Below are 19,878 nucleotides of genomic sequence, written 5' to 3' on the forward strand. Positions count from 1 at the left end.
AGAAGTGACATTGTCAGAAGCAAGTTATTTTGTGCCAGTTATCTTCTGAAGAAGCCTTAGACTCCAAAACAGCTAAAACCATCTGGCAAACTCTTGCATGAATCATAGGGATATTTGTAGCCTCTGGCTTTTTGAACCGCACTGTGAGTAATACCAATTGCTCTCGTCAGCACTGCTGCCCGTGTATTGTGTTTTGAATAAAGACCAAAGGGGCCTCCGACTGGGCCTGGTGGTCTCCAGATTGTCTGGAAGCAAACCTGGGTTACAAACATCTGTTCCAGCCTGACAGATCCGGACTGGCGGACTTGCTGCATCCAACTGGAGCCTGCCCGGGAGGCTGTGCCCGGAGGTGGGGGCTGGGGTTCCTGGAGCAGCTTTTTCCGAGTGCCCGCAGGTCGGCCTGCCCCGCGGCCTGTACATGAGCCTCAGCGGAACTGTAACAAGCCCCGCAGAAGGGCCGCGCTAACCGAGCTCTACCCGAAGCCCGAGGTCCCGTGTCACCCCTTCACGAGCCTGCGAACCCCGGGGTCACCTCGGGACGCGGCTGCAGCACTGACCGCGGCTCTAGGCTCGGGTCTGCGACCGCCCCCGCCCCTTCCTCGGTGCGTCACGGTGGCGGGGGGAGAGAGGGGGGGAGAGAGGGAGCGGGGGGAGGGAGAGGGGGAGGGAGAATTGGGTGGCCCTGGCGGCGGCGGCGCGGGGCTCGCTCCTCCCCCGCTCCCTCAGCCATTTTAGCAAGCCGGTACCACCGCCGGTAGCGCTGTGATCTCCGCCAGCAGCGCCAGGGCTGGGCACGGTGAGTGCGGGCTCTGAGGGCGGGACGGCCAGGGAAGGGACGAGACAGGATGGGGCTGGTCCCCCACTTGCTGCCCCTCGGCAGCATCTGGTGAGCGACGAGGGCCGGGAGGATCGATCCATGTACGAAGAGAGGGCGCGGGGCTGGCGCTGCCCCCGGTTCGGGGGTCCGCGGGGCTCCCGCTGGGGCGGAGGTGGCCGGGTCAGCCGGGAATGAGCGGGGGTTACGCGCGGTCAGGTCCGTCCCCGCGGCCGTGGCTCGAGGGGGCCGGGCCGAGAGGATGCGCCGGGGCTCGGCGCTCCGGTACGGGCGGGCAGGAGCCGCTACCCGGAACAGGTAGGTGGCGCGGAAAGGTCTCCTGGAAGTGCCATGGAGGGGGTCGGGGGTCTGGTAGAGCGGCGGGCGGGAAGCGCCTTTGCCCGCTCCAGCACCACCCCGAGCCGTGACTCCGCTCCGGGTCTTCTCCGCAACTCCGGGGCAGCGCCGTCGCCTCCCGCCGTTTCCGTCCCGCCAGTGGGGCCGAGCGCGATCGCTCCCGCTGACAGCCGGATCCGCCGCCCGCCACTTCCCCGCTCCGCGCTGGGAGGGAGCTCATCCCCGGCCACTCCCCGAGTCCCTTCCCGGTGCTTTGGCGGTGTTCTGGCCTCCTCTGGAGCACCCCGGCCTTTGGAGACCTCCGCCCCCCGCCCGGATGCCGGGGAGGAGGCTGGGCTCGGGAGATGGTCTGATGCTGATCAGGGGAGGTGATTCACTTCTTAGCGCATGCTTCTCAGCTCCACGTCACAAAAGCACCTGTTAAAGGAAAGCAAGAAACTGGTTGAATGTTTTTGTTGTCGTATTCCTCTGTGACAAATTTTGCTTTTTGCTGTTCTAGAACATTCTCCTTTGTGGATTTCTGAAGCTTATTTGAAAGCAAGTGCATGTGCACTGCCTGGCTCCTCTGCCCTGGCTGCACAGACCTCTCCTGATCCAGTGCTGCTGTTTGCCCAGTCCCTTAATGAAATTATTGTAGCATATGCCTTTATAGCATATAATATATGGAATAAAAAAAAAAAAAGAAAGAAATGTGAAACATTTATGTTAGGGGAAGAAAAAGGAGTGATAGTACAAAATATTTCAGTGAGGATGTTCAGTAAATATAGATGGAGGTTACAGAGAGCTTTGGTGTCAAATAATGTTTTATAGAAAGTAAATGGACAGTTGAAGTCCCTGATGGTGGTAAAACCTGATTGTTACAGTAGAGTATTGGTCCTTGCTTGGTTACTCTTTGCATCTTGGATTGTTGCACAAAAATAAGTCATCAACTATTATAGACAATCTTGCAATTGCAGCCTTGGCAATTTCAAGTGCAAAAATGAGTGAATAAAGCTGCAGATAGACCTTAGAAGCATACAGTGTTTTTTCTTTAAATTCTGCTTTTTGAATCTTTGGAATTTTTCATCTCAGACTAACTGTAATGATTAAAGACATGAATTTTCTTTTTCCCCAAGATATGTTTAAGATTTTCATGTCTCTTGTCTTTTCATCCAATTAAAAGACAGGTAATAAAGTTCCACAGTCTCTGACAGGATGGCGGGTTTCATGTTTTATTTCTTCAGCTCTTTGTGCATGGATATAAAATTTGTATTCTAATACAATTCTACAGAAGCCTTAAATATTTCCTCATATAAGTTATTTTGGAAACTATTTAATGCATTTTTAACATAGCTGGCATTTCTTTGTATTTACCAGTTCCCCCTTTGTTGTTGTCTTAAATTATAGAATTCTATAGACTTGAAACATACAATTTCCCCTGGACCCTGCTGTGGTGGAAGGGTTTCAAGAGGTGTGTTCATTATTTAGGTGTTTGCATGTCATACACACTTCACTCATGTGTTACTTTTAATACCTTTGGAACATACACTGCCAGTGATGGTGCTGCTCATTGAATAATCCAATAGCAGCAGCTATAAACTTTCAGCATAGTAAATTAGCATAGTTCAGTAGATGACACCTTCTCCTAATGCAAGGGTGATCCTTTAGCCCTTTTACAAAACTAGCGAAACCACTTCCAAACAAACTACTTAGGCAAGGCTTTGCATACAGAAATATGCCAGGTGATGTTACAATATATATCTCTAATTAAATAGGTGCATCCTATTACACTGTTGTAAATGAAGTTAGTACTCAGATACCAAGCAGTGGCCTGAACCAAGTAAACATGCAAAATATATTGAAGCTAATGATAAATAGTGTTAGGTAGTTAACATGGCAAATGAATGAGTGTTCTTTTATAAGAAAAGCCTTCTGAGTAAGGCATTGCTTAAACTAAAAAAGAGTTGGAGTTAATAATTAAGGGAAATTTAATTGTTTACTCAAATAAGCATGTGGTCACTGTGCTTCAGGACATTTGTTTTCTCAGGAGAGAAGGAAGTTGAATGGAAGGAGGAAAGCAATTTCCTGAGAAACAATGTATGGTTTTGTTCTGTTTGTTCATAGATTGAATTGTTATTTAGATGGTGCAACTTCTTCAACCTTTTTTGTGGAAGGCCTATCTCAAAAGCTGTCCCCACTCTTTAATTTTACTACCTTCTGGAGCAGCTGCAGAATGACTGCTTTGGTGTTCCTCTTTCTTCCAAAGCCTCTTCCTCTCCTTTCTGTGACTGGGATTGCCCTTTGGATTTCCATTTGGAATAGGTTATCTATATGGAAGAGAAGGCTTAAGAAGGTTTTTCTCCTCTGCTGGTAGAGTGATGTTTACAGTGAATAGGGGTTATTAGTACTTTGCTGTTGTTTCATTGTTTTTTTTGTTGGGGGTGGGGGAGGGAAATTAGGATTGCCTATAATCTGCTGACACTCCTAAAAGCTGTCTGTTTCTTCAAAATGTTGAACTCTGTAGGTAGGCACATGCAAACAAATGCTGAGTGCTGCACTGGTTATTCCTTCTGTGGCCACTCACTCAGGGTAACCTGTGTTGCACTGAAAGTAAGGCACACACTGAAGTGGTGTGAAGGGTTTCTCCTACGACCTGTGGTGCCTGTGGAGCCTGACAGCACCAATATTCAGACTTCTCAGTGGTCTGAGTGGTGCATGGAGAGCACCTTGCCTTAAACCCAGACATGCTGGAGATGTGAGTTGCTTTTTCTTGTTTTATATGGACATGAGCTAGAAGACACTGTTTGGAAAAAAATTTGGCCATTGGCCAGCATTGCCTAAGAGCTGTGGTTTCCATTTCCTTCTCTGCAGAAAGTACCTAGTGTGATCTGCATTGGAATCAACAAAAAATGATTGGGCAGAATGTTAATAAGCTACAGCAGCTCTGCGTTCCCTGACCCACTTCTTATCAGGGCTATCAGTTCCTACCTAGCACTGCATATGAAGTGCACTCATAATCAAGATACAGCTTCAGTTGCGTTCCAGGTGTTCATAACATTATTTACCTGACCCAAGTGTGTGAGACAGAGGTTAGGAATGAGTGGTGGAGGTGGAAATTCCTCACGCTGTTGTTGTTGCCCTAGATAGGGAGCCTGTCTCCTCTTCAGCTTACTGTCTTGCTACAGCCCAGAGTAGCTGCTGAGTCAGGACTGACCTGGGGGTGGGATCAACTTCTTTTTTCATGTGAGGATGGTGATATGCTGGCACAGGAGGGCTGTGGATGCCCCAACCCTGGCAGTGTCCAAAGCCAGGTTGGATAAGGCCTTGAGCCTCCAGAGCTTCCTTGCAAGGAGTGTGTGAGTGCGAGGCCTGATGGTACAATTGTCTGCAGAGTTATTTAAGATGATCCCAAATATAGCAGAAAACTCAAAGGTACATTGAACATTTTTTTAGTAAGTAAATAAATAGCAGAGGCAGTGTTGGGAGATGGAGGAGCAGAACAAGCAGGGAAAGATGACTGTAGGCATGGGATTGGGAGGAGTAGGAAGTGTTTTCCTTCAGCCAACATGTTGCTGGATTGTCAGTTTGTATAATGGATGATTTTTAAAGTTTGAGTGCATGAGTTGCTTAGGATGGATGTGAGGTTGGAGCAAATGCTACTGCTTCAAAAACTCAGTGTACAGTTTATTTGCTTTACAATTGGAGTAACACCTGTGTAATGTGAAGGATGTGGGGAATGGTTTTTCTTTTGTATGCTTCAGATAGAACTAAGCACTTGGATTTGACCCTGAAATCAAAAGGTACTTTTCACCTCAGTAAAGTGGTTTTAAGGAATCCTGGATATTGAGCAATTATTTTTTTAAAAATTAATTTTTGCATGGGTTTTATAGTACAGTTAATACTAAATCGAGGGCTGTTGTACATCTGGGAGTTCACCAGGCTTCAAGGTGAGATATATTTATCTCCAAGGTAGAGATAAGTGATCCACCAATTATCACAGAATTAAGAGTCTCGGATTTAAAGTGATCCAAGGTGAATCCTTAATTATCACTTTAAATCCGAGACTCTTAAATCTGTTATGCTTGAATACCACTGTTGTTCATCAAGGACAAAAACTAATGTACTAGGATTTCCTTCTATGTGTATTGATGTGACTATTGATTCCCTATAGTACGTTACTGCTTCATCAGTAGAGCATCTTTTTTTAAAAGCATACTTGTAACTTTCCTTTTAGGTTAACAGGTTTATATTTATTTTGAAGTTCTTATTATAAACTCATTGGTCTGGCAATGGCAGCTGTTAAATGTCAAAACTCAGAGCAGAAGACCTGTATGCATATCTGTTTTACTTTAAGCTATAATGATGCTCATTACTTGATTTTTGCTTATCAGTTTTGTTAGTGTACAGGGAAGATGCCCTTATTCCAAACCCTGATGTTTGTTGTATAGCATAGGTGTGTAATGGCCATTAGAATATTAGTATATGTATCAATTTAAAAAATAATTTAGGTATGCTTGCAAGACTGTGAAATTAGAAACAAGTTAACATGGCAAAGACAGACTTAAAATACCACATTACATCCCACTACTTTTTCTCATGCAGCTTTTAACATTACGAGATTTAAGCATTAAGAGATGTTTAAATTATTTTAATCACACTGAAGTGGTGTTCCCCTTACTACAGAAAATAGGATTGTAAGTGAGCAATACAAAGACAGTTACAGAATTGCTTGTTTTAAGATGACTTAAAAAATATTTAAACTTGTAATAAATGAGTGCTTTATTTTAAAAATGTGTTAATGACACATTTACTCTACCCCCTTCTATCGTTGTAGTATAAGCTTGGCCAGCATGTAAAAGTTTTGACCTTAAGCTAATGGTTATGTTTGGCAAAAGTACTCTTAGACCTGTACAGCAGACCTGTTTTTTATTTGGGTGTTTTAAAGCTACTTTACAAGACAATGCAACCCATTTTAATCCCATTAAATTTAGTACATTGTACTCTGATCTTTGTACCACTTGGCAATGTGTTTCACCCAACTGTGTAGCATTTTAAATTCAAATTTGGCTTAATAAGTGTGACATTTTCTAGGAGACAGAGAAGTAGATTGAAGTGACATGAAAGGATGGTGCTTTTTAAAACTGTTTTTGGCACATTATAAGCTACAAGTGGTGCATCTGACACCACACCTTCACTGAGGTTTTCCTCTGTACATGGAGTGGCTCCATTTCAGCTGTTCAATATCCAGTTTATACAGCTGCTTGTTTGCTGTGTAACTTCAGAGAAGTAACTGGAGTGTTTAGTAGTGCCTTTAAGGTTCTTACTGACTGCTGCATGGCAGTCTGTGAGGGCGTTATGGGTGCAAGACTGTGCTCTGGTGCTGTCAGCAGTGCCCACTACACACAAATGTGACTTGACATCATTGGGATTGGGGTTATTTGGGACTAAGAGCTTGAACACTAATTTCTGTGCTGAAACTTTTGACCTTTAAATGTCATGACTCAAAAAAAGTCAAGCATCCACATGGTGTTGCTTATTTCATGAAGTATTTCTTCCCACCCCCAAATAGTTTTATTTTCAGCCATGTCTCTGCTCACCTTGGCACTGGTGTAATTATACATCTCTCATATCCACCTACTCAGCTCATTGTCAGAGTAGCCGTTAAAATAGCTGGGTAACTGCCCTTCTTGATAAGTGGCCCTTAAGCTTTCTTAAAGGCCTTATTTGTGGAAGTCCTGCTTACAGGGGAAAAAAAAATGGTATAGAGAGGAACTGAATAAATTATAATATTGAATGTGTAATACACAAAGAGAAAATTCTCTTCTGTGTTAGTAGTTTATAAGCATGTTTATTTGGTATTCCCCAGTTCAGGTTCTTGGAAAAGAAATATAAGCAAATAACTGATTTATTCAGAGCACCTGTGTGCCCTAAGGCACTTCTTTCAAAGTTGCCAGAAAATCTTTGTCGCATAGCACAGTAAGAACAGCCTCAACCCTTGTGTTAGGTTTGCTGTAACAGTTTCCTAGTGCAAGTGAATTTTTACTATCCTTCAGTTGCACAGGTGCTTTTAAAGACATATCAGCACAGCAGTGTTTCTATCTGATAGCTTTTCCTGTGATTGTTTTCCAACTTGTCCATGTCCTGCTGTGGCACTTAAAGGCCCCCAGCTACCAATTGTTGGACTCTATGCCCAGTGCAGGCAGCTCTCACCATGAGCCTGCTGTAAGCACTGGAGAACCCTGGTGTCCTTAGTTCCATCATCTCTCTGTTTTCCACAGCACACACTGGGCACACCAGCTGATTACTGTGCTTGAATTTTTTATAGGAGGTACTCTGCTGTAACATAAGAGCTATCCTTTGTGGTTCAGGATAAAATGTACTGATTAGCCTGAAAAAAAGTGAATCTCTTGCTGGTCTTTTAAAGACAAAGCTAAAGGTGTGCATTGTTTATGCAGACTGAGCAGCTGAGTTGCCTGCTCTACATTGAGCTTACTCAGCTCAATAGCAAGCCTCCTATACCACAGCGTTTGCTAAAATAAAACCTTTCTCAAAATAAACACGTTTTTGTGTTCGTATAGTGATTGCTTATCTAGCAACAAGTTTTGGACGTTACAATTTACAAAATAGTAATTTATTTGTTAGGTCTGTGCACTAAAGCCACTGTACAACTTGAACCAAAAAGTACACTAAGGATGTATTTAGAGAAACAGTAGATTTTAAATAATTATTACTGTCAGTTCCTCACATGCAGTGAAATACAAAGAGCACTCACTATTCCTGACTTGTTAAGTTAGGCAGGTACTACAAAGCATTTGCTCTAAATTTACTGTGTTGTAGTTCACCATTTTATTGCACATATTTATGGCAGGTAGCATATATAGCAGAATGAGTCTTTGCATGTTTAAATGTGCACTGACACCAGTGTCCTGTTGAATGGATAGGGCTATAGGAAGCTGGTGAGAGCACAAGGAGCCTGTGTTGTCCTTGCTCGTAATAGGGTGCGTCTGACCAAAAAGAAAAAGAAAAAAAAAAAACAAAAAAACAAAAAAACAAACAACAACAAAAAACAAACAAACAAACAAAAAAAAAACAAACAAAAAAAAAAACAAAAACAAAAAAAAACAAAACAAAACAAAACAAAACATTGATATAACTGGTTAGATTTACTTAAACACTTCACCTTGTCTAAGTGATCCATCAGGTACTTTTTTGTTTCCTCCCCAGCAGTCATACATACAGTTGTTCTGGAAAAGATCACATTAAGTTCAGTTTATCTAAAACACTTGATAAGTAGAATACACAGTGAGTCATTCTCCCATTTGTCTTGGTAGCTAGAGGAGTTGAGCAGCCTATGAAATGTCACTATTTGAAATATCCCAGTTCAGTCTGAGGAGCTGGACACAAGATATCACAGCACGCTGAGTGGCTCACATCAAAACCCCAAAAATTTATGAATGAGGGCATTTGTCTCATAGCTTAAGCTGACGACTTGTCAGCCAACTACCATACAGTTACTTTGATTAGGAAAATTACTAACTCCTGACTTTCCACAAATAAAAAATTATACCTGTTAAAGTATTTTGGAGTCTGTAAAATTAATCTGCAATAAAATTTTTAAAGTGGCTAGGTATGGTGGGTTTGGCTTGGTTTGGGGGATTTTTTGGCTTTCAGTAAAGATGAAAGTAGGTTATATATCATGGTACAGCATTTTTTTTTTTTTTTCCCTTGTACACTTCCATGGATGCACTAAGCTTGCAAAGGCTGAGCAGTCTCTCACTCTGGTTGCTGGCAAAAGGAGAAGACAGGCTGGGGCAGCAACAAATAGGTAGAGGCTACTTTGTTTAACAGTAGATCTGTCTTCAGGCTAATTTCAAGTTCTTTCAAAGCACAGAATTTTGTTTTAACATAACTAAACCAAGGTGACCACTTCCTCTCTGGCAGTGGCACTTTCTGGGACTGAATCATGAGCACTTGTCAGACAGCCCATGCAACTACAGGTTGTGTGACTAGGTGCCTACGAACTCTGCAGCCCAGGGCAACAGCCAGTGCACCCCAGGTGGGACCACCTCAGTCCAGAACTGCATTCAGTTATCTGCCATGAGCCTAAACATGAAGACTCAAGGAGCCAAGCCCCTTGTTGCGCTGTTCACTTCTTATTTGGAGTCTGCCTTACACTGAGGTCATGTTTATGTCAATTCAGCAAAGTAATTTCCTGATGTTGTCTTGTATCATAAAAATTGCTTTGAGTACTAACCTCTCTAACCTCTTTTCTATTCCTAGCATGACACTTCTTGTTCTGGTTTTCTTACACAATGAAAATGCACATACTAAAAGAATTGCAGTACTGTATAGATATAGTTTTACAACAGTGTTTTCTAGAGCTTTGAATGTTATGTAAAAGTGTAAGCAGTTAGTGGTAATGTCAACTGACAGCGAGGTGATACAAAAATAAAAAGAAAAATTAAAAAAAAGGTAGAGATCTTGGTTTGTGGCGTCTGTGATCTTTTTGCACTAGATGTAGAAGTAGGAAGGATGGAGTAGTTTCTGTCTGCTCGTAGTAGCCCATTAGTTTGTCATTCTGCACATTACTTTCCATGAAGGCAATTGTATGGACTGTTGAGTCATTCTATGTATTTACACAGAGTAAATTAATACTGAACTTGATAGCCTTGGTTTTGTGTCTTTGTTTGATGTGTTTAATTTTCATTATGAAAAGGGATTATCTGTTTATTTCATAAGCATGCAAATACTTTGCATTTTTATGAGCTCCCCTGTTTGAACAACTTAGTAAAAGTGCTTTCCGTATGAAATGTATTGCCACAGGCAAGAGGCACAACTAGAAAGTGAAACTAAGCTTGCTGGGCTTAAGTGAAAAGCAGGGTGAGAATGTGAGGGCTGGAATAGGACTCAGAGCAAGGTTATGCCTTAGAAAACTATGCAGAGCATCCTTCTTGTATGAGTGTTATATTTTGCCATTCTGGGATTGCCAGTTCTCCATCTGGCTGGTCTTTCAGGCCTGTTTTTCTTGCATGTCTTTCAATAACAGTACCTATGCATAGTGTTCTATGGCTCCATGAACTCAACAAAGAGGAGAGATGATAAACACCTGGCAGTTTCTGTCTGACAGAACTGAAGGAAAAAACCCTCATTCCAGCCTTTAATGCATCCAGGTTATTTGCACGCTCAAAGGTGGTTTGGTGAATGATGATCATACAAACTTATTTCTGACTGTTACGTGTAAGACTCTGTCCTTATCATATTACCACACCAGCTGTTTTCCCACCTTTCTGGGTCATGATCTGTGTCCAGACGTTGGATGAAAAGGTAAAGTGAGGATGTGTTATTCCCTGAAAGGCAATGGTGGATAAGGTTTCAGTTGTCTAAGTTGATTCATTGGTGTTCCTCAGACAGAACAAAGAATTAGAGAAATTTGTTACATATTACCCCTTAGCTTTTAGTTTTCCTAGTTAGCTGAAATGAGATTTGCATTTGTAACTTGCATACCATTAAGTAGATTTAGCTTTCAGAAAGGTAAGCTTTGAATATTGGGTTGCTGAAGCTTTACTGTTGAGGCTGTTAAAAGCAGTCTGATGCTGGATTTAACCATGAATACATGTGAAAACTTTTTGTCTGGCACATCTTTGGCAGTACATTACATCATTCAAACTCCTGAAGATGCTCAGAACATAAAACTGAGATGAAAATTGAAAATGATAATGTAATGAGTTTCTAATGATATTCCCTGACCTACACCCTCCTCCATATTTACAAGGAGCAGGTAGTGTTTTCTAGCTGTGCAAATGGCATTGACAACCAACAGCTGACAAAGGTCTTATTACCAAGCCAGGAAAAGTTTGGGTTGAGTGGTCTATTCAGTTATGTTTGTAACTTAAGAGGGCCTAGAACTTTGACGGTTTAATGTTTTTCTTTTCTAGATTTTTTGTGAGTTTATCAACCTGCTCACCTAGAAACATTTGAATTGCAGTTGTGTTCAAGGTAAAGTGACTTGTTTTTTGTGTCTGCTAGTGAGCAGCAAGATTGACAATAACTAAAGTGGGCACTTAAATAACCCTTACACAAAACTTCAGCAGGGAACTTTGTACTCCCATCACTGTAAGGATCAATCTGATAGACTTGAAGTGGAGACGGTGTATTTTTAAGCTGAATTGGAAACATTTTCTGACAATGTTAGCTTTTCGAGTATCATTGCATTTGTTAATAAACTAAATTACTAATTGTTTTTTAATACTAACCATGAATTGTTGTTGTGATACACTGTGTCATGCTAAGGATTCTTCAGTTCCTTTTTTAGAACAAAAAGTTCCTAAAAATAAGTGGAAAGAATGGTCAACAGCATCAGTTTCCTCTTGAAACTTCCTTCAAAATTTGCCTGAGACCAATTTACTGTCTGTTTAGTCTAGTGCTGCAGAGTTTTTCTTCTGTAATTGCTACTGTGACTGCTGCTTTATTTGTATTCAAAATTATCCAGTTAGCTAAATAAATAAAAGTCATGCCATCAAAGCTATGTACTTTGCTGAAATTGTCACACTGTCAGTATTTGAACAACTTTCTTTCAGGAAGCTTTGTGGCTGTGCTAGCACCAAGCTGTCCTGTGCTAATATGTTTGGCTGAGGGGTAGGACATGTACACAGGTGTGACCATGATAATGTGGTTACAAAGCTCCTTGGCCAGAGCCAGCTCCAGCTCAGGCCTGGAACTACCCCTCTGCTGCTTTGCAAAAGGAACTTGGATATTTTGGAGTAAGAACGTCAAATGCTTCTGCCTTTGCAACTGTACACCTTGAACATTTTCATGTCTGTGCAATAAATGTGCCGGCACATTTATTGGGGGGTAGTAAAGTTTAAAACTTTGGTCTTTAAAACTGTTTCAGAGGTATTTTTTTTCCTGCATGTTTTTTTAAAGACACCTTGAAGAATTGTGCTAGTTTCTGCTGTGTTCTTCTCAGTATGAATGATTATGTTCAGAGTACTTTTGAACAAACTATTGCTTAGAGCTATTAAATCTAAAAACTTGAATGTGCACTTTGCCTTGTAGGGGAAAATGTTTGGTCACCTTACTTCCTCTTTCAAGTGCAGATAAAAATCAAAGAACTGTTATGATACAGTAAGGAAGTAAAATCGCCTTCCTTGGCAGAAAATGCCAGATAATGCTATTAACAGAAATGTACCCTGAAGGTATCTCAGTCTACCATACAGCACATGAAAGGACCAGAAAGCAAGTTCACTCACAAAAAGTTAAGTCAGTTCAGCAAAAAGTTGCAGCATGTAGTCCTGTCTTAGATAAGTTATGACTTGGGAATGCCACATATGGATCCAGAGATGATGAATACTTAGAAATGAATCTAGGTATGTTTAGCTAGAAAGTAATGGGGTAGGTTCAACATGAACCAAGCAGTAGACTGTGCTAAATTTTTGCATTAAGAATATAATAAAATTCAGTTCCTTAAACATACAAAAAACATCATCACTTTTTCACTGGAAGGTACTGTGAATCTATTCAAAAGATTAAATGATGCTTGCTCCCAAAGCTCCTAGTGTTTATTGACCCTCAAAGCATTTTTATTACACAGTATGAAAATTAAAAATAGAGATGACTCATGCTTGAAATCTCAGGGGCTACCATCTTAAATGACCATGGGTGGGGGCAGCTTTCTTAAACTTGTATTTTTTAAATGCAAGGAGAGAATTTCTTTAAAATGCAAATAAGAAAGCCTGTTGTTTTTTGGTTTGGTTTTTTTTTTTTTGCTTAGTCAAAAAAAGGAAGGCATTTGCATTTGAATGTGAGCTCTTAAGAGCAAAAGGAAGGTGTATCTTCCATCTCTAGTGCTCTTCTTGTTGACATCCCCACAGAATTTTGAAAAACCCATACAAACCTTAGAAAAATCTCTCCCAGCCTACAGTATGCATTTTGGTACACAAAAGACTACTGGTGCAGTACACAAGGAGGAACATTTACTCTCCCCTCTTCCTTTTTTAAGTATGTAATTATGACCCATGTCTGAAAGGAAAACACCCTAATGTGAATGATGAGAGATGATGGAGTTTTTGAAAAGCAAGGAAGGTAAATGTAAAGTCGATGGCAGCATTTCTTGCCAAAATGAAAGCTGAAGAGCCAGTCAGGCTCCCAGAAGGAATAGAGAATTACATTTAGAGCTGGGACAAGCACAAGTACATTTTCTGTGAATCAAAGTGTGAAAAACAATTATCCAGGGAGATTATTTTCTCCATCTTTATTTGCAAAACAAAAAGCACCTAGCATCCTAATTTCCTTACATTGTCAAAGGCTGTTGTTGAAATGATCATGGAAGCATAAGAGGGGGAAATGAGCATCCTAATTCTTGAACAGTGAGTTTAAGAATTCTCAAACAAAGTATTTGTCAATGCCTATGTTTCTAGTGCTGACAATATCTGAAAATAGATAAAAAAGAATATCACCAGGCCCAGGGAAACACCTAGCAATTAGAAGCAAAAAATAATTTAGAAAGTATTTATGTAACTTTTATCTGCAGTATCCAGTGATATGCCAGAAAGAGGAATATTAGATCTGGCTTTGAAAACTGTAAAACACTGTGATGCAAAAGAAAAAAAACCCCATAGACTGGTGTCTGTAGAGTAGATATTTGTTTATTGTGGCACTGGAGGTGAGGGGGATTTCTCTTCCTAACTCACCCACTTTTTTCAAGTGCTGTGGTATATTTATACAGTAAGTATTTCTTAGTGTTACTATGTCACTATAACATCATCACACACCTGCTGGAACTAATTTACATAGTATAATCTCATGGTTATTAGATAGTTCTTTTGCACTGCACTTGCACCTCCCCAGTTCAGGGGTTGATGGGAGTCTTTGATGAAGGCTTCCAAGGTCATCTTCAGATGTGAACTTTTCAACTTTGTCTTTGCAGCATGTGCAGTTACAGTGTTCCTTGGTCTGTCTGGTCTTAACTGGCCTAAATTCTTTGTTTTGTGGCTAATTGGCTTTATTTCTCTTTAGTACTATCTCTGAAGCTATTCACCTGATGAGTATTTTCTTCTTTTTTTCAATTCAGCATTAAGCAACTACTTAACCATATACTGGCCATTACAATGTATAGAAAGTTATTTATGTCGGGTAATACAGGTATAAAAGTTATGATTCAGGTTATATAGATATAAAAAGCTATGATTCTGGTTATATTGATGCCAGGTTATATAGATATATCAGGTTCTATTGATATCTTATAAGTCAAGCTATATAAGCACCTTGTAATTCTGACCTAAGTTGCATAGGCACCAACTGTAAGTTGGTTAAATAAATTATTTACTTCTATTGTGCCCTGAAAATGCAGGGGAAGATGAGTCAAATAGGGTTTTACATCTCTAAGTCTCAAATTTATTTGAACTTCTACACTGTGTAATTCAGCAATTTTAGGAGAGGCCTCTCTTTTTGTGAAGCAGTTTGCTACTGAGAAAGAATCAGAAAGTAAAAGATGGTAATTTTAATCTCACTTTTTGGATCATCAGAGCCAACCTTTCACACTGCAAAATGGTTGTGTAGCTAAGCACAGAACTAGCCAGTCTGTCCATTGTATATTTTTTTGTGCATGGGAGGGAAGATTATCAGTTCTTATTTGGCTGTTTACAGAGCTTTTGCTGAAGTCTTCTGTGTCTACATGTCCTCTGAAATTTGTTGTACTTGTTTGTACTGCTTTTCTTTTTGTGTCGTTTAAAAAAGTTGGGTGGAAATGGTACATTTATCTCTCCTTTGAAACAGCAGAGTAACATTTGTCATAACGCCTGATGAGATAGGGTTGTATGTTGGGGGATCAGACTGAAATACTTTGCTATTTGTATAGAATATGCATTTTTTTTAATTTTTTTTCCTTTTGTCCAAATATATTTGGTAAATGTTGGTAATAACAGTATTTTTCAATTGCACATTTTCTCCTTTTCCGTCTACTTCTGGAATACTCTCTGTCAAGCTACCAGTTTGTAGCCTAGTCATTAACTAACATGCCAGTGAAACAGAAACATGCCTCTCACTTCCCTTATCACAAAAAAAGATATTGAAACAGCTGTGTTTGTCATCACTCACAGTGAGTGCATTCACAGTGCTGTGTGTAACTTAGATTGACCTGGTGATTTTCTGCCCTGCCCTTGTGAGACCCAGCCTGGACTATCGCACACAGTTCTGGGGTGTCCAGTGTAAGAAGGGTATGGAGCTGTTGGAGCAAGTCCAGAGGAGGCCATGGAGTGCTAAGAGGACTGGAGCATCTCCCTTATGGAGACAGGCCAAAAGAGTTGGGACTGTTCAGCTGGGAGAAGAGAAGATTGTGTGGAGACCTCACAACCCCTTCCGATACCTGAAGGGGCTTTCAGGGGAGCCAGAGTTCCTTGTCATGAGGAACTGTAGTGACAGGATAAGGGGGAATGGGTGCAAATTTAAAGAGGGAAAATTTAGGTTAGGTAATAGGAAGAAATTCTTTCTAATAAGGTTGCTGAGGCACTGGAACAGGCTGCCTAGAGAGGCTGTGGATGCCCCATCCCTAGAGTTACTCAAGGCCAGACTCGATGAGGCCCTGAGTAATCTGTTCTGGTGGCAGGTATCCCTGCTGGGCAGGGGGATGGAACAAAATGAGTTTTGAGGTCCTTTCCAACCCCTTAACATTCTATGATTCTATGGTTCTGTGACTTGAGAGCCTGTGCAGCCCAGGCTGTGTGTGACCAGAGCACAGCACAGGCTAGGCACAGACTTTGGGAGAGGCAATGCTGCAGTGAGAGAGCCTCAGGTACTCATAGGACAGGTTCTGGATAGAATTTGAGACTGAGAAACAGGTGAATCAGAGGAAGTACTTTCCCAAATCAGTGTAGTCTCGATGGACAGTTTTCAGTTGTGGAATCTTGCCGTGGTCTTTAATGTTTTCTGCCTTTGGGACATGCAAACAGCTCTTAGCCTTTCACCAAATATTTGCTTGCACTCATGTTACAAATTAGGAGAGAGTTTCACACAAGGCTCTTAGATAATTGAGAACAGCTGGGTCAGTGTTGCTGGGCTGGCTTCTACTACAGTATTGTTGCAGAAATAGATGTTTGACATAAATTGATGTTTTGGGGTTTTTTTCTGATTGACTTTAAGTGCATATATGTGGTGAGGTAGGAAGCAGGAGCAATGAACAGGACAATAAAGAACAATAAAGGACAACAATAATATTTTTCTTAAAACCAAAAGTAAATCTTACCTTTGCTATTAGCTGAGTAAAATACCATATTAAGCAGCAGTATTTTTAAACAGCAGTAAGAGAAACAATTTCCTACTATTACTTGTTATTTTGCTATTTCAAGTAGAATGTATATTATTAAACTTGTATCATATTACTTGTTATTTTGCTATTTCAAGTAGAATGTATATTATTAAACTTTTATCAGTATCCACTACAACTGATTTCCCCTCTCCCTGTTTGTTGGGACAAACAAACCAGTTTTTACCAGGTAAAACCAGTATTTACACTGTACAGACATAGTGAGAGCTCTCAAACTCTCAGGCTTTGAGATTCTATTGCATTGCCAGAGCACAGAAGTACTTCTGAAAATTGGTTAGGTTTGATTAGGCTTTCTCTGAATTTTCACTGCCCTTTGTGATGTACCAAAATGTGCAAGAGGAAGATATCTAGAAGTCTGCCTGTGAGAAAGAAAGAAAAATGAGATCTCATGAACTTTTTTCCTACCATGAGTAACTTGCATTAATATTGCTGGAGTTTGTTTTTATAAAAATACCAATATTATATAAAAACTGAGTAATTTCTTCAGTTTCTTTTCCTTCAATTTTTCTAACCCCAACTAAGTTGTAATTAGCCACCAGATTCTTCTAACTCTTAACTGCTATTTCATCACAGTCTTCTCAGCTGTGGAAAATGGTCTCTCATTCTTGGTGTGTGTTAGGTATAAATCTAGAATATCAAAACTTGTAGAGAGCCTGACAGTATGCACTCGTTTGTTTATTGTGCTGCATCTTTCTTGCTATATGGTATTTCTTAGTCTTTGTGTCATCTCTTTTTGAAATCCCTGCCTTGTTCTGTCTTGTACTGGAACAAATTCAGGATGGCTAAATACCAACTAAGTTCCCTTTCAAAAACTGACTAACTGAACACCCACATACTTAGGTAAACTAAATTTTTTTTTTTTTTTTTTTTTTTTTTTTTTTTACTGTGTAAAACTACTTTTCCAGCTACAAATCCTGAATGCTCAGTCATTCCAAAATATTTAGATGTGCCTGGATGCTAGAGAAAATTCCAAAACGGCTGTTACTTGTTTTGGAAGATTTCAGAACTTCCTGACAGGACTGAGCCCTGAACACTTATGCTAAAGTCAGAATTGTGTCTCCATTTGAAGTTGGCAAGAGCTCCAAGAGTTCTGATGGAGAAGAGCCAGATTTCCTCTTGTGTTGCTTTTAAACTAAAATCAATCTGCTTTGCAGATTGCAGTTTTCTTCGCGAACTAGAATACAATAATTTTCCTCTCTAATGTCATCTTTCTTAATAGATGATTTTCCTAACATTATATTTGAAGCAGACAGAAGTTGTGTTTTCTTCTAATCATGTTATTCCACAGTAAATTGGATTCCTGGCAAGCTTTTTAACACCAGAGGAAGGATTATAAACAGTGTTGTCAATATACTTTCACTATTAAGCCTTTAGAGTGTTTTGGTCTTGGGATAATTAAAGCCTTTCCTAGTGAAGATAATAATTTGCTGCCTTATTAAACTGCATAGGACAAAATTTCTAGCTACAGGTAAGTAGTTATATTTTTGAATTACACTTAAAAATTTTGGTAGCATGTGTAAATGCTGAGTAAGTTGATTCTGTTCAGTTTGGAGAGTCAAATGCAGAAAGATTAGGGCATTTCCTCCTCTGAGAATAGTCACTTCCAGAGGCATAAACCCTTTCTATGTTCCCCATACAGACTTCTGCTCCAAAAGGTTTTTTTTTTCCTAAATTAAAAAATATAATTTCTAGTTGTTTCTTAGATTGGAGATAAATTAGGAAGAGAGGAATGTCTCTTCTGTTCTATAATGTGTGCTTTGATTTCAGACTGCTCTGTGACCCTTGCTACAGGACAGGAGTAGAGTATTAGCTATCAGAGTATTCAGCATATTATCTGTCTGAAACTTATAATTAAGAATATAAAAGTCAGACATACTTAGATAACATCTCTTCCATCTCTGGCAGCCCATAATGTACAGTATCAGGCAGGAGTAAGCTTGGACTATATAATTGTTGTAAACACCCAGCATACAAAATCCATAAGTGAAATATTACCTCATGAGTGAGATTTCCAGCATGGACACTGTAACCTGTAACAACTGCAAATGTTAAATGAACTCCGGACTATTTCAAAGTTGATAGAAGCTGCTTTACCTGAGGAAAATCCTTTGGAAATGCTGAAAACCAGCTATCTAGGAGAGAAACATCTATCTTTGTTTGATTTGGTTTTTTCTTTTAGTCTGACACACACTGCTCTTTCTGGGAACATGCATTTCCTGCATCAAGAACGGGAAGCTCTGCTGTTTCAAAAACAGCTAGATAAGCATCTAAAGAGGAGAGTTCTGTTCAACAGTCAAGAGAAATAACAAGCTTTGTAAACCAATAGAAAATGTTACATATTCTAAATATTCCAGTGTTAAATAACAGTTTTATCTTGTTATTGTGAAATTTTTCATGGATGCTAGGTTTTATTTGTAAGGAATGATGAAATTTATGAATAACATAACTGTTATACTTCAGTAATACATAGTTGTCTTACCTTGAAGTGTTCTTGATGGTACATTGATGTGAGCATTGCATCTCATCCTTTCTCTTAAAGTCTAAGTAGGAGATTGAAGGCATAAGTGTAATTTGAATAGCTAAGTTTGGCTTCTAACTGAATACAACTGGTGTGGAGGTACCTTTGTATGTTGAGTATGTCAGTATGTTATATGCAGTATATTTAAGAGATGATAAATATTTATTTAGCACGAGTTTCGGATGATCCTGCAATGGATCAAAATCTTATACAGCCACATGCAAATGCAAGCAACTCTAAAAACATTATAGACATCTTTATATTTCAAGAGAAAATCTTTGTGGGAGAATTTTGCAAGGGATGTTTAACTTGGTTTCAGCTTGTAAAGACTGATTAAAATCTTAGACTTATGGGGAAGGCCTTTAAAATATAACTAGGTTAAACATCAGTTAAAGCTTTCTGCAGTAGACTTCTTATCTCTGCAGTTACACACCACCATCTTTTATTGCACTGGTCATGGGACCAATGAGGCCTCACTGCCTCTATAAACAAGCTTTTGTTCTGGAAACTCTTCTCTTACCTCAATATCCCAAATCCATTTCATGTTCTCTTGGGCAATGTATGCCGTGGGTAGTCCTGAGTTCATGTTTCTACTGATACTCATCTCTCAAGAGTGACAAAGGGCTTCTTGTTCTGCCTTGAGTCAGAAGAATGGACCATATACAGTATGAAAGTCTCTTCCTTGTCTTTCTGAGTTTCTTTGGTAATTAAATTGCATTAAGCTTCTGTTCATAATTTTATTCAGAACATGTTTAAATATGAAAAGGAAGAAGTAGTGTTGCATAAATATTAAGCTCTGTTTTGGCGGCTTCATCTCTTGTTTGGAAGCTTAATCTTTTCCTGCATTGTAATTGCGCTCCCTTGTATGGATTGTGTTGCACCTCTGTCTGA

General features: G+C 39.9%; 1 protein-coding gene across 10 annotated transcripts in view; it reads left to right on the forward strand.

Annotated features, from left to right (window-relative positions):
• Positions 1-363: 363 nt before the first annotated feature.
• Positions 364-19,878, forward strand: part of ACSL4 (acyl-CoA synthetase long chain family member 4) — a 37,983-nt gene continuing 18,468 nt past the window's right edge. Inside the window, exons 1-2 of one of the 10 annotated variants that reach the window (XM_056491623.1) lie at positions 678-796; positions 11,086-11,146. Coding sequence is in view for 4 of the 10 variants with exons in the window: in XM_056491615.1 (XP_056347590.1) it covers positions 1,077-1,132 (56 nt within the window). In the remaining 6 variants the exon portion in view is untranslated. The other 9 variants (XM_056491621.1, XM_056491625.1, XM_056491624.1 and 6 more) reach the window with 9 other exon arrangements.

This window comes from Oenanthe melanoleuca, chromosome 4A (genome assembly GCF_029582105.1).
Source record: "Oenanthe melanoleuca isolate GR-GAL-2019-014 chromosome 4A, OMel1.0, whole genome shotgun sequence".
In the NCBI taxonomy this organism is placed as follows: domain Eukaryota; kingdom Metazoa; phylum Chordata; class Aves; order Passeriformes; family Muscicapidae; genus Oenanthe; species Oenanthe melanoleuca.